The sequence below is a fragment of the Grampus griseus genome, assembly GCF_964374135.1.
Source record: "Grampus griseus genome assembly, chromosome: 3".
In the NCBI taxonomy this organism is placed as follows: Eukaryota; Metazoa; Chordata; class Mammalia; order Artiodactyla; family Delphinidae; genus Grampus; species Grampus griseus.
In genome coordinates this window covers 42,655,783-42,669,794 of record NC_139019.1, presented here as the reverse complement: position 1 = coordinate 42,669,794, position 14,012 = coordinate 42,655,783, and the positions used below count along the sequence as shown (strand labels likewise).

The 14,012-nt window shown below is 35.3% G+C and overlaps 1 protein-coding gene across 2 annotated transcripts in view; it reads right to left on the bottom strand.

Annotated features, from left to right (window-relative positions):
• The window catches only part of DDX4 (DEAD-box helicase 4), a gene marked incomplete at its 5' end in the record, with an annotated part of 67,212 nt that overhangs the window by 19,316 nt on the left and 33,884 nt on the right, over window positions 1–14,012 (bottom strand). Inside the window, 9 exons of one of the 2 annotated variants that reach the window (XM_082651644.1) lie at window positions 913–1,067; window positions 2,202–2,354; window positions 2,992–3,134; window positions 3,360–3,407; window positions 3,512–3,559; window positions 5,202–5,249; window positions 6,311–6,387; window positions 7,352–7,457; window positions 12,422–12,481. In XM_082651644.1, the coding sequence (XP_082507770.1) occupies window positions 913–1,067; window positions 2,202–2,354; window positions 2,992–3,134; window positions 3,360–3,407; window positions 3,512–3,559; window positions 5,202–5,249; window positions 6,311–6,387; window positions 7,352–7,457; window positions 12,422–12,481 (838 nt within the window). The remainder of the gene's footprint in view (window positions 1–912; window positions 1,068–2,201; window positions 2,355–2,991; window positions 3,135–3,359; window positions 3,408–3,511; window positions 3,560–5,201; window positions 5,250–6,310; window positions 6,388–7,351; window positions 7,458–12,421; window positions 12,482–14,012) is intronic. The other variant, XM_082651645.1, reaches the window with a different exon arrangement.

The following is a 14,012-nucleotide window of genomic DNA, read 5'->3' as shown; positions in this document are numbered from 1 at the left end:
AATATTTATTGTTTTTTTGTTTTGTTTTGTTTGTTTGTTTTTACAGTACGCGGGCCTCTCATTGTTGTGGCCTCTCCCGATGCGGAGCACAGGCTCTGGACGCGCAGGCTCAGCGGCCATGGCTCACGGGCCCAGCCGCTCTGCGGCATGTGGGATCTTCCCAGACCAGGGCACGAACCCGTGTCCCCTGCATTGGCAGACTCTCAACCACTGCGCCATCAGGGAAGCCCGATAATATTTATTGTTTTGAGCAACTAGGTTTTAAGGTAAGCAGCAACAAATAACTAATACCAAATACTGGCAAAGTGTGTAGTGAAATTGGCATTCTCATATACTGCTGGTAGAAGGCAAGCTTTAAAATAAGTCCATATTCTTTAACATTAAATTTATAAAAATCTCTAAGAAAATACTTAAAACATAAAAGTAGAAAAAATTTATATAGCAAGCTGTTCATTACAGCAAGAATTATTTTTATTTATAGTAGCTCCAAATTAGAAACAACCTAAATCCCCCAAAATAGAGAAATAAAATACATACACATGGGCAATCTTAAAGTCATTAAAAATTAGGTCTGGTTGTTAAATAAGCAGTTATCCATTTTATTAAGTTACGTGTAAAGAACAGAAAATTATTAGGAACACCCTAAGTTCATTTTTTAAACATACATTTAAAAACTACCAGAAGACACACCAATATGTTCACTATTGTCTTATCTATTTCTATTATCATCTAATTTTTAATAAGAATGTTTCCTTTTAAAATAAAGAGATTCCATAAACAAGATTATGAAAAAGGAAACTTCAATCAATTACATGAGTGCATTCTTATTCATGCACTGTGTTCTTCCCAAAATAAGTAAGAAAATTCTCTAAAGAAAAACTTGTTTGTGAGTGGCATTCTAGATGTACTTACCCAAAAGAAAATTTTCTGGCTTCCAAATAGATCTGACTGATCAATTCTCGGGTTGGTGCGACAATAATACACTCTGGTTCCTGCAGCTCTTTAAAACGACTGGCAGTTACTCCATCACGCATCATATGAGCCAAAATTGGCAAGAGAAAAGCTGCCTAGAAGTTAAATTCCATAAATTACAAATGTATAGTGCATCATCCTTCTCCCTATGGCAACCTATTCCTCATGTCTTCATATCCTTTAGCTTCTTCTTTCATCTTTTTGGTAAATTTAAGATGAGAAAGGAAAACTATTTTTATTTCCACGAGTTTTTAACATTTAGGTCTTCATGCTCATATTATACAATATAAAATGTCTGATAGTTAATCTACCCTATGAAAATATCTTTTGTTCTTTTTTTAAAAAGCACAGCCATAGATTCTAAATAAACTTATTTTTAGAGGTTAATGCAGCATGCAGCATTCATTCTAAATGACTCCTTTTGGGGTAGAAATAAAATTATCAGAATGCATGACAAAAGTGGTCCACAAGCAGAGCAAAACTTGGGAAATCATTCATTTGGATTACTAAACATATCACCCTTATTAAAGTTACATGTGGCAAGAAACTTTGTGCTATAGTTTTCTCATTAAACAAATAAGACACTAAAATCTACCTCCAAAACCACATTTAAGTCACACAACAGCTGCTGTATTATACAACTCACTTATTTTCCCTTCAACTCTACTATGGAAGTTTTTTAAGACTAATACAGTATGAACCAAGAGTCTATCATCCTGGAAATGACAGTCTTTAATACTCATCTCATGGAACCCTATTTAATAGACAAACCCCACAGTTTAGTCCTAAGACCAACCTGGTCCCATCAGAGTTCTTTTAGAATTAGCATAACCGGAGGTCACTTCATACTAAGGAACAGGTATAATACCTACAGCTATTTCTCATTCTCTTGACTCCAAAACTGTATCAGCTGTATTACATAAATTATTTTTTACCTTTCTCTGTGGCTTATAAACTTTGGTGCTTTGACCCTCAATCATTTTGTTTTAGATACTATGTTGCACAGAAAAAGCTGACCACACTTAGAGATTAAAAATCTATGAAGTACTCTGGAAATAGTTCAAAATTCTTTCTTCAGAAGCACACAAACCTCAATAAAACCAGAAATCAGAAGCAAACACACATGAATATTTATGACAGTTCACTGAAATCTTCTACTTGGGAAGAACCAAAGTTCAAAAAGTAGCAGTTTGAATATGGGGCAGAATACATGCAGGAAAGTGACTTACAGTCTTTCCAGACCCTGTCTGAGCACAAGCCATCAAATCTCTTCCTCCTAGTATAATAGGAATACTGTATTTTTGCACAGGAGTAAGCTTAGTATAACCAGCTTTAGCAATGTTGCTATTCAGTGTCTGACAAAGATTAGCTTCTTCAAAAGTCTAAAAAAAAGCAGGTGGCAGTGATTAAATTCCATATATCATATACAGGTCATTCCATAAACATATTCTATTTGAATTAGTTTCAAGTTGTTAATTCCACTTTATATACTATGTTAACTTTACAAATATGCCCCCACTCAAAAGTAGTATCCAGAATCTGTATGTTATTACTTGATAGAATTAAGGAATATTCCGTATAGACAGTGGTTCTAGAAACTCTTTTCTGTCCCCTTAAAACCTGTGAGATACAAATAACTCTAATCAGTAAAAATGGTTCATTACCAACAAGGGACTCTGGGCTCCCCCACTCCTTAGAAAGCCACTCCCCTAAGACACACTTTCTCACACACTTAGGAAGCAGAAATCTTGATCTCTAGGAAAAGTATCCTTTTTAGTGAATTTAAATAAAGTTCTCATCCTGGTTTTGGGAGGTGGGGAGGAAATATAGTACCCTCCCTTTCAACATAGCAATTAATTCTAATGTAGATGGTAGTCATGGTTCTAAATTTCCAACCTAAGACATTAGAGAATAAGATGAAATTTTTGTATTCTTTAATACCAACTTAAAGAAATGTACTAAATTTTTAAAAACCGAAGTTTGCTACACAGTCATTATAGAAACAATTATTACACTGACCAGAATTGCTGGTGGTACATCATGTCCAGATACTTCTACAAGAATAGCATCATATTTGTCAAAGTTTATGCCTGTCTGATAATGTGCAAAGATGGAGTTCTCATCCTCAGGTGGAGGAGGTGGTATGTAGGTCACTTTTGGTCCTTAGAATTTAAAAAGAAAATTTACATTACAAGGACTAGAATAAAAATAAGAGGGAAAACATACAAAAACTGACAAACTCAAATTTTAAATACTGTAGTAATTCCCAATGTTTACCATTAAAGTTTTCACTTCAAATTTTAAAAAGTTACCTCTGTTTTTAAATATTCTGTATTTGTATTAAAATGCAATATACACTCATGTGGATCACACAAAAATTAATATACCTTGAGTGTCACCACTTTCTCCTCCTTTAGCTTCTGACTTCCAAGAATCTTAAAAGGAATCAAATCGAAAAACAGATAAATGTTCTTAAAAATCGAAGGGTAAAAGAATGCTCACTATAAAAATCAAATACCTTATCTAAAGTAAAACTTACTCTTTCCAGAGCCTGTAATTACTTCTTCATTTAAACCTTTGTAACCACCTATTAAAGAAATCCACAAGATACAGTCAAGATACAAGATTATGCACATCTTTCTTTTCACTGCTTATCTTCAAAGAGAAAAAGTTCTGAAAATGCATGAAGTCCCTTCGTACAAATAATACTTGACACAATTAAGATAAATAGAACCCTGAACATTTTGTTTCCTTAGCATTCAACATGCTGATTTTATGATTACACTGTTATAACATATTAGTATTCTTTCATTTAAACTGTTATGTCTCTTTCCTAATCCCTATATTCCTCAGCAAAAGAATGTATTTTCTAAAAGGAACTAAAAATCCATCTTTGTTGGGATGTCCCCACTACAACCCATAGGTTCTATGATTTGCTAGGACTCAGAATATAGTCATAACCATGGCTGTGACTTATTACATAGAAAGGATAGGGAGCAAAATCAGCAAAGGAAAAAGGTGTACAGGGAAAAGTCCAGAGAAAACCAGGCAACCGAGCTTTCAAGAGTCTCTTCCACTGGTATCACACAGGACAAGTTGTGACAACATGTTGGAAATGCTGTCTACCAGAGAAACCCATTAGAGGTTCAATATCCAGGGTTCTTATGAGGTGCTGATAATGCAGGAACCTTCTGCCTGGCATGTACCAAACTTCCAGACTCCCAGAAGAAAAGCAGGTATTCAGCATAAACCACACAGTTGTACAAACTGTTTAGGCACAGTGAGCCACTCACACCAGTTAAGAGTGGTGAGAACCCTAAATTCAAGTTCTCAGAAGCCAGGTCTTTCAAAGAACAGCAGTCAGGTCTGCCGTGTTGACTCCTTTCTATACACTATCTTTCTGATCTTTAGACAAGGAGTCATCTATTGTGCCACTTTCAGGTACTATCACAAAAAAAGAACAAGGACTGCATTAGATTTGAAAGGCTAACTAGATATAGCATCTTTACATGTGAGCTAATTTTCTTGTCCTGTATGTCCATAGGTCTTGAAATCCTTTTTCAAACAACATCTGAGCATTTGTAGAAGATACGGTTTAGCCATTAATAATCTTTTTCTATAGTGAAGAATCCAGGAATCCAAAGGAAGGAAGTGGGGACTAATAATGATCACTAAGAATTTTTCAGAGACATCAAACAAGCTTTATGGTTTTACTAGTCTGGAAAACATTTCAACTTTTATATGACATTTAAATATTTTTAACTCTGAAAAATTTTTTCATAGTATAAAATCATCTATACTGAACTTTCTTTATCCCCTATGCCAAGCCAAATAACTATCTCATAAGAAAAAACATTATTTTAGTAAGAATTTATACATATAGATTACATCTCAATCTTTAACATCTGCATGGTATCTCCCATTTTATGGTTATATCATTTATTAAACAGACTGATGAGTTTTTAGGTGGTTTTCAGTTTTTACTTATTATAAATGAAGCTGCAGTGAACACACTTTTACATGTACTGAGCAAATACACCTACAGTATGTAATTCCTATAACAGAATTGTTGGATTAAAGAGTAGTAGTAAACAACTCCCCAAAACTGGCTGTGCAAATGCATACTCCACAAAGTGTATAAAAGCAGCAACAGTTACCTTTAACTTCAAAAATTAAGCTTCGATTACAGTAATTTTAACCACTTACAGGTAAACCAGATAAGAACTCACCTCGTCCACTTCCACTACCACTTCTGCTTTGATAAGTGTCACCCTTACCTGTAAGGCATTGTTTTACAGAAGATTTAGAGAAATCACAGCTCCTCCTCAAGCACATAAACCATATAGCTATTTCTTTTCAAATACTGAGTAATTACTCAGAATTCTAGTCCCTTAATCCACCCATCTCTTAATTCTATACTTAAACCTTTTTCTCATTTGAACATTTTGTTTAAAGACTTCATTTTTTTTAGGGCAGTTTTAGGTTCACAGAAAAATTAAGCAGAAAGTACAGAGATGTCCCATATACCTCCTATCCCCACACCTGCATGGCCTCCCCCCATTATCAACATCCTCCACCAAAGAGGTAATTTGTTACAATTGATGAACCTACACTGACACATCATAATCACCCAAAGTCCATCATTTACATTACAGTTCACTCCTGGTATTATACATTCTTTATGTTTGGACAAATGTATAATGGCATGTCTCCACCATTACAGTATCATACAAAGTAACTTCACTGCCCTAAAAATCCTCAGTGCTCTGCCTATTCATCCCTTCCCCCAACCCCTAGCAACCACCTATTTTTTTCACCCTTCTTCTTATAGTTTTGCCTTTTCCTGAATTTCATATAGCTGGAATCATACAGTATGTAGCCTTTTCAGATTGGCTTCTTTCACTCAGGAATACATATTTAAGGTTCCTCTATGTCTTTTCATACCTTAATAGCTCATTTCTTTTTAGTACCACAGTTTATTTATCCACATTTCAACATTTTTCGTCAATAATTATGTTCCTTTTTTTCACTTTCTCCTCAAATCCCCTAACTCAGAATCCTTTCTTTGAAATCAAAGCAAACTTAATTTTCCTTCCTCCAATTAAAAGTATAATTTATAATTCAAATTAAATGGTAGATAAGAAAGAAGAAATAATTCACAGAGCACAAACTTTGTAAGGGAGGCAAAACTGTCCATGTATTTTTGCCTACAAATCTAAAAAGCAGAGAAAATCATGAGCCAATCTAGTACACTTAAACATATATATTAGGTTTATTAATCCTAGAGATAAAAGCAAATGTGAATGATTAATATTCAGTAATAAATTCTATTTCTCACCTACACCAGTTAATGCTGATCTTCTAGAGCCAAAAATGCCACCAGTGCACTGGGTCCCCTCATCTTGTTCATATTTGCTATCTAGATTTACAGATAATAAATTTAGATTATGTTACTTTTAAGAAGCTTTTAAATCATGCAGCAAAGAAAAAAAATCAACTTATGGTGCCATAAGTTAAAAAGATGCAGAATAAAATAATCTAAATTTAACAGGAATTACAGTATTTTTCTAGGAAGCACACAAAAGAATTTCTCCACAAATTATTTCCTTCAATTACAAATTACTTCCTTAAAATTTTTATTTTATTAAAATTATTTTATAAAAGTAGTTAGGGTCAATACTACACCAAAATATGATATAAGCAAAAGTTAAATTACCTCTGAAAAACAGCATGGTTACTGCCCCCAGAAATTTCACATTACATAATCTCACTGCTTATTCTCCGGAAAAGCACCCCTTGCACCCACAGTTCCCAAATCAAACTTTATCAGTCCTGAACAGCAACCCTCCAGATCCCTTCACTTTTTTTAAAGTGACAATTCACTAATCCACTGTACATCTATTAAATCATTATTACAATTTATGTTTTTAGCTTCCACTATTCTGTCCTCCTCTGTTAAGTGACAAATGCATTCCAACAGTGACTTCAGAAAACAATACCTTAGCACCAAGGAATGATGACTGGTAGAATTTAGGTAGAAAGCCACATTGGTATAAAAGAGGTATAATGGGACACAGAGCCATAGAGAAGGCCACCTATTTGTAAGGTCAGCCATCTTTATCAAAGCTCTAAAATGCTTCACAGTATGTAATATTAAAGAAATGAGTCACACACACTGCTAAAAAGATTCATATATTCCCACTTAACTGTAAGGAATTACATGTGTCTAAAAAATAATATTTTATACAATATAAGTGATTATGTACCAACCAGTATGCTTAACTATTCTCATATAATCATCATAACAACCTTATATGATAAGTATTATTTTTTATCATTTCTTTCGTAATAAATGAACACACTATTTGCAATCCACCACTAACTTGGACTTCCTAGAACAAACCCTCCACAGCAACCTCGGAAACTACCTCTTCCACCTCTTCTGGATGACCCTGAAGCTTCTGAATCATTTCCATCTTGACAGCCTATAATATTAAAACATACACGCAAAAACAACACAAAACAACAAGAAAGAAATACTGGGGACATGGTGGTCAAGTTAATTCAAGTCTTGCATAATTCAATGACTTTAATATTTTAAGCCATTAACAGATAGTTACTAAAAAGAAACGCTGTATGTGACCTATAAATGTTCAACTTCATTAGTATAAATAGATATACTACAGTATTTTAAAAACCTGCTACTTGCTTTGGGAGTAAAAACTAAAAATGACTAAAAGGAAAAAATGACAGTTGTAAAACACTCAAAGTTGCCACAACTGCACCATTAACAGGGTATTTCCACAATCCATGGGAAGAAAAAGTACTTACCATAAGTTTAGTGACGTTACTGAACCTTCAATATACAAAAGTTAATTGTATTTCTATACACCAGCAAACAAAATGAAAATTATTAAATGGTATGTATCACTGATATCAATGAAAATGGCAAAGTAAGGGACTCCAAATGCTGCTACTCCAAAGAAGAAAAAAAATTGAAAAAACTGTTAGAATTAACATTTTCCAAACTGAAAATTCAACAAGGACTTGCATCAACCCAAGGAACATTTCTTTTTTTTTAAAAAAGGCAGATTCTTGGTAAGAGCAGTGATTTTGACCACAAGGCTGTGAGACTAGATATCAATTACAGGAAAAGATGTGTAAAAAATACAAACACGTGGAGGCTAAACAATACACTACTTAATAACGAAGTGATCACAGAAGAAATCAAAAAACACCTAGAAACAAATGACAATGGAGACACGATGACCCAAAACCTATGGGAGGCAGCAAAAGCAGTTCTAAGAGGGAAGTTTATAGCAATACAATCCTACCTTAAGAAACAGGAAGCATCTCGAATAAACAACCTAACCTTGCACCTAAAGCAATTAGAGAAAGAAGAACCAAAAAAACCCAAAGTTAGCAAAAGGAAAGAAATCATAAAGATCAGATCAGAAATAAATGAAAAAGATATGAAGGAAACGAGAGCAAAGATCAATAAAACTAAAAGCTGGTTCTTTGAGAAGATAAACAAAATTGATAAAACATTATCCAGATTCATCAAGAAAAAAAGGGTGAAGACTCAAATCAATAGAATTACAAATGAAAAAGAAGAAGTAACAACCGACACTGCAGAAATACAAAGGATCATGAGAGATTACTACAAGCAACTGTATGCCAATAAAATGGACAACCTGGAAGAAATGGACAAATTCTTGGAAATGTACAATCTACCGAGACTAAACCAGGAAGTAATAGAAAATATGAACAGACCAATCACAAGCACTGAAATTAAAACTGTGATTAAAAATCTTCCAGCAGGGCTCCCCTGGTGTCGAAGTGGGTGAGAGTCCACCTGCCGATGCAGGGGACACGGGTTCGTGCCCTGGTCCGGGAAGATCCCACATGCCGCGGAGCGGCTGGTACCCGTGAGCCATGGCCGCTGGGCCTGCATGTCTGGAACCTGTGCTCTGCAACAGGAGAGGCCACAACAGTGAAAGGCCCGCGTACAGCAAAAAAAAGAAAAAAAAAAATCTTCCAGCAAACAAAAGCCCAAGACCAGATGGCTTCACAGGTGAATTCTATCAAACATTTAGAGAAGACCTAACACCTATCCTTCTTAAACTTTCCAAAATATAGCAGAGGGAGGAATACTCCCAAACTCATTCTACAAGGCCACCATTACCCTGATACCAAAACCAGACAAAGATGTCACAAAGAAAGAAAACTACAGGCCAATATCACTGATGAACATAGATGCAAAAATCCGCAACAAAATACTAGCAAAAAGAATCCAACAGCACATTAAAAGGATCATGCACCATGATCAAGTGGGGTTTATTCCAGGAATGCAAGGATTCTTCAATATACTCAAATCAATCAACGTGATACACCATATTAACAAACTGAAGGAGAAAAACCATAGGATCATCTCAATAGATGCAGAGAAAGCTTTCGACAAAATTCAACACCCATTTGTGATAAAAACCCTCCAGAAAGTAGGCATAGAGGGAGGGAACTTTCCTCAACATGATAAAGGCCATATACGAGAAACCCACAGCCAACATCATTCTCAGTGGTGAAAAACTGAAACCATTTCCACTAAGATCAGGAACAAGAAAAGGTTGCCCACTCTCACCACTATTACTCAACATCGTTTTGGAAGTTTTAGCCACAGCCATCAGAGAAGAAAAAGAAATAAAAGGAATCCAAATCAGAAAAGAAGAAGTAAAGCTGTCACTGTTTGCAGATGACATGATACTACACGTAGAGAATCCTAAAGATGCTACCAGACAACTACTAGAGCTAATCAATGAATTTGGTAAAGTAGCAGGATACAAAATTAAGGCACAGAAATCTCTGGCATTCCTATACACTAATGATGAAAAATCTGAAAATGAAGTTAAGAAAACACTCCCATTTACCATTGCAACAAAAAGAATAAAATATCTAGGAATAAACCTACCTAAGGAGACAAAAGACCTGTATGCAGAAAATTATAAGACACGGATGAAAGAAATTGAAGATGATACAAATAGATGGAGAGATATACCATGTTCTTGGATGGGAAGAATCAACATTGTGAAAATGACTCTACTACCCAAAGCAATCTACAGATTCAATGCAATCCCTATCAAACTACCACTGGCATTTTTCACAGAACTAGAACAAAAAATTTCACAATTTGTATGGAAACACAAAAGACCCCGAAGAGCCAAAGCAATCTTGAGAACGAAAAAAGGAGCTGGAGGATTCAGGCTCCCTGACTTCAGACTATACTACAAAGCTACAGTAATCAAGACAGTACAATACTGGCACAAAAACAGATATATAGATCAATGGAACAGGATAGAAAGCCCAGAGATAAACCCACGTACATATGGTCACCTTATCTTTGATAAAGGAGGCAAGAATACACAGTGGAGAAGACAGCCTCTTCAGTAAGTGGTGCTGGGAAAACTGGACAGCTACATGTAAAAGAATGAAATTAGAACACTTTAACACCATACACAAAAATAAACTCAAAATGGATTAAAGACCTAAATTAAGGCCAGGCACTATCAAACTGTTAGAGGAAAACATAGGCAGAACACTCTATGACATAAATCACAGCAAGATCCTTTTTGACCCACCTCCTACAGTGGAAATAAAAACAAAAATAAACAAATGGGACCTAATGAAACTTGAAAGCTTTTGCACAGCAAAGGAAACCATAAAGAAGACCAAAAGACAACCCTCAGAATGGGAGAAAATATTTGCAAATGAAGCAGCTGACAAAGGATTAATCTTCAAGATTTACAAGCAGCTCATGCAGCTCAATAACAAGAAAACAAACCCAATCCAAAAATGGGCAGAAGACCTAAATAGACATTTCTCCAAAGAAGATATACAGATTGCTAACAAACACATGAAAGAATGCTCAACATCATTAATCATTAGAGAAATGCAAATCAAAACTACAATGAGATATCACCTCACACCGGTCAGAATGGCCATCATCAAAAAATCTACAAACAATGAATGCTGGAGAGGGTGTGGAGAAAAGGGAACCCTCTTGCACTGTTGGTGGGAATGTAAATTGATACAGCCACTATGGAGAACAGTATGGAGGCTCCTTAAAAAACTAAAAATAGAACTACCATACAACCCGGCAATCCCACTACTGGGCATATACCCTGAGAAAACGGTAATTCAAAAAGAGTCATGTACCAAAATGTTCACTGCAGCTCTATTTACAATAGCCAGGACATGGAAGCAACCTAAGTGTCCATCATTGGATGAATGGATAAAGAAGATGTGGCACAGGGCTTCCCTGATGGCACAGTGGTTGAGAGTCCGCCTGCCGATACAGGGGACACGGGTTCGTGCCCCGGTCCGGGAAGATCCCACATGCCGCGAGCAGCTGGGCCCATGAGCCATGGCCGCTGAGCCTGCGGGTCCGGAGCCTGTGCTCCGCAACGGGAGAGGCCACAACAGTGAGAGGCCTGCGTACCGCAAAAAAAAAAAAAAAGAAAAAAGAAACAAAAAAATAAGATGTGGCACACATATACAATGGAATATTACTCAGCCATAAAAAGAAATGAAATTGAGATATTTGTAGTGACGTGGATGGACCTAGAGTCTGTCATACAGAGTGAAGTAAGTCAGAAAGAGAAAAACAAATACCGTATGCTAACACATATATATGGAATCTAAGAAAAAATAAAAAGGTCATGAAGAAACTAGGGGTAAGACGGGAAGAAAGACACAGACCTACTAGAGAATGGACTTGAGGATATGGGAAGGGGGAAGGGGAAGCTGTGACAAAGTGAGAGAGTGGCATGGACATATATACACTACCAAACGTAAAATAGATAGCTAGTGGGAAGCAGCCGTATAGCACAGGGAGATCAGCTCGGTGCTTTGTGACCACCTAGAGGGGTGCAATAGGGAGGGTGGGAGGGAGGGAGATCTAAGAGGGAAGAGATATGGGAACATATGTATATGTATAACTGATTCACTTTGTATAAAACAGAAACTAACACACCACTGTAAAGCAATTATACTCCAATAAAGATGTTAAAAAAAAAAAAGGCTGATTCTTGGTAAGAGCAGTGATTTTGTGGCATATTTTAACTTACCACAGTCCCATTCCCTGGCAATTCCACTTCTAGACATATACCCCAAAAATGCAAAAACAGCGACTCAAACAGATAACTGTATATTAATGTTCACATAAGCATTACTCAAAACAGCCAAAAGTAGTAAGAAACCCAAGTGTACATCAACAGATGAATGGATTTTAAAAAGTACAGGAGAGGCCACAACAGTGAGAGGCCCGCGTACCGCAAAAACAAACAAAAAAAGTACACATACAATGGAATAGTAGTATTCAGCCATAAAAAGGAATGTAGTTTTCAGTTTCGTATCTCTGTCTTAAGTACAAATTGTTCCAAAACATGGTCCTTACCGCCTCTCTTGGAAAACCCTCTGTTCCGTGTTTGATTATCTTCACGGTCATTATTAGACTCTTGAATAAAAATTTAACGTGAATAGCATCTAAATAATTACTTTAGTATTTACATTAATGTAGCATCTAAAGAATAGCACTATCACAAGAGAAATTAGTAAGAAAAAATAAAAATCTTTATAAGTTAAAATATGAACATTTTAATTTTTAAAATAATTGTAACCACAGAAATACAAAGACATTATTCAGTCAATTCCCTATAGAAATCACCTAATATATCTAAATATTAAATGTTAAGCGTATAATTTGTCAAATTCTGAGCACAGCCAAAAAATAAGAATTTCATAAATATCAGTTTAAGTAGAAACAGTTTCAGAAATATCTAACCATTAAGTAGTGGGGATCTCAGAAATGCATGACTGTTCTTCTTATAACGTCATCATTATTTCTGTAACTTGCCTTTCTTAATAAATCTGAGATGTCAGTGTTTTTTTAATATATGCAAACTTTCTCCCATTCATCTTAATGGAGAAATTGGGGGATATCCTGGTTTTCTGTTTTTAGTGACATTATCAAGTAACATTACCAGGGTTTCTAAATAGTGGTATGAGGATCACTACACTGAAGGCTGCCTAAAAATTATTAGTAAGTTGGAAAGAGCCCACTCCCAGAGATGTTTATTTTGAACGTGTAGAGTGACAGCAAGGAATGGATGATTTTTCTAAATTAAAAAATTATAACTTTTAGTAATAACTTTAAGCTTTCTAGAAGATTCCAATAAAGCCATGTTTGGGAAATACCGAGATGGTTTCAAGGGATCTTTGTACATATCACTAACGTTTAGCACCTGAGAACTTTAGGTCCCAGTGATGACACAAATGGCTGAACAGATTAGAAGCTATCAGATAAGTTTCTGCGCAAAAGTACTAATCTACTCAATTAATATTGTTTTGTAATAAACAATGGCCCAGAGCTCTTGTTGCAGGCTCCTATTTGAGCTGACATCAACAACTGACAAATATTCCTGAAGAGCCATCTAACATCAAGACAACTTTCTTAGAAGCAAGATATAATATGACAAGCGTGCTGAACAGTAAAGAAAGAATTTTGGAAAGATACTTGGAATAATAATTCTGGAATAATGATGACGTTAGCTAATATTTATTGCCTTACAGAAAAAAAAAAACTATGAATTAATCTGGGGCCTGACATGGAGAAAAAGGTCTCATATAATCTTTGGCCAACTGTTCTAAAACAAGCCCAAAGCTATTTTTACCACACTGGGAATTAAAATAGGCTGATGACATTAGCAGTTGGGTGAAGGGTACAATTACATTAGAAGAAGAAGGGTGGAGTAAACCCTCTGTACTATTTTCGGAACTTCTTTTGAGTCAAATGATTTCAAAATTAAAAATTAAAAAAATTATTTCTGTAGCTTAAAAAATAAAGCCAAGCGCAAACAAAAATGAGACGATGATCCCAAGATCAGTTATAATCTATTAATTATATAAAAATAATAGTAATAACAACAAATAGAACTTAGTATCTGTCTGGCACTGCTCTAAATGAAGTCTGTTTTAAGTTTTTAAGT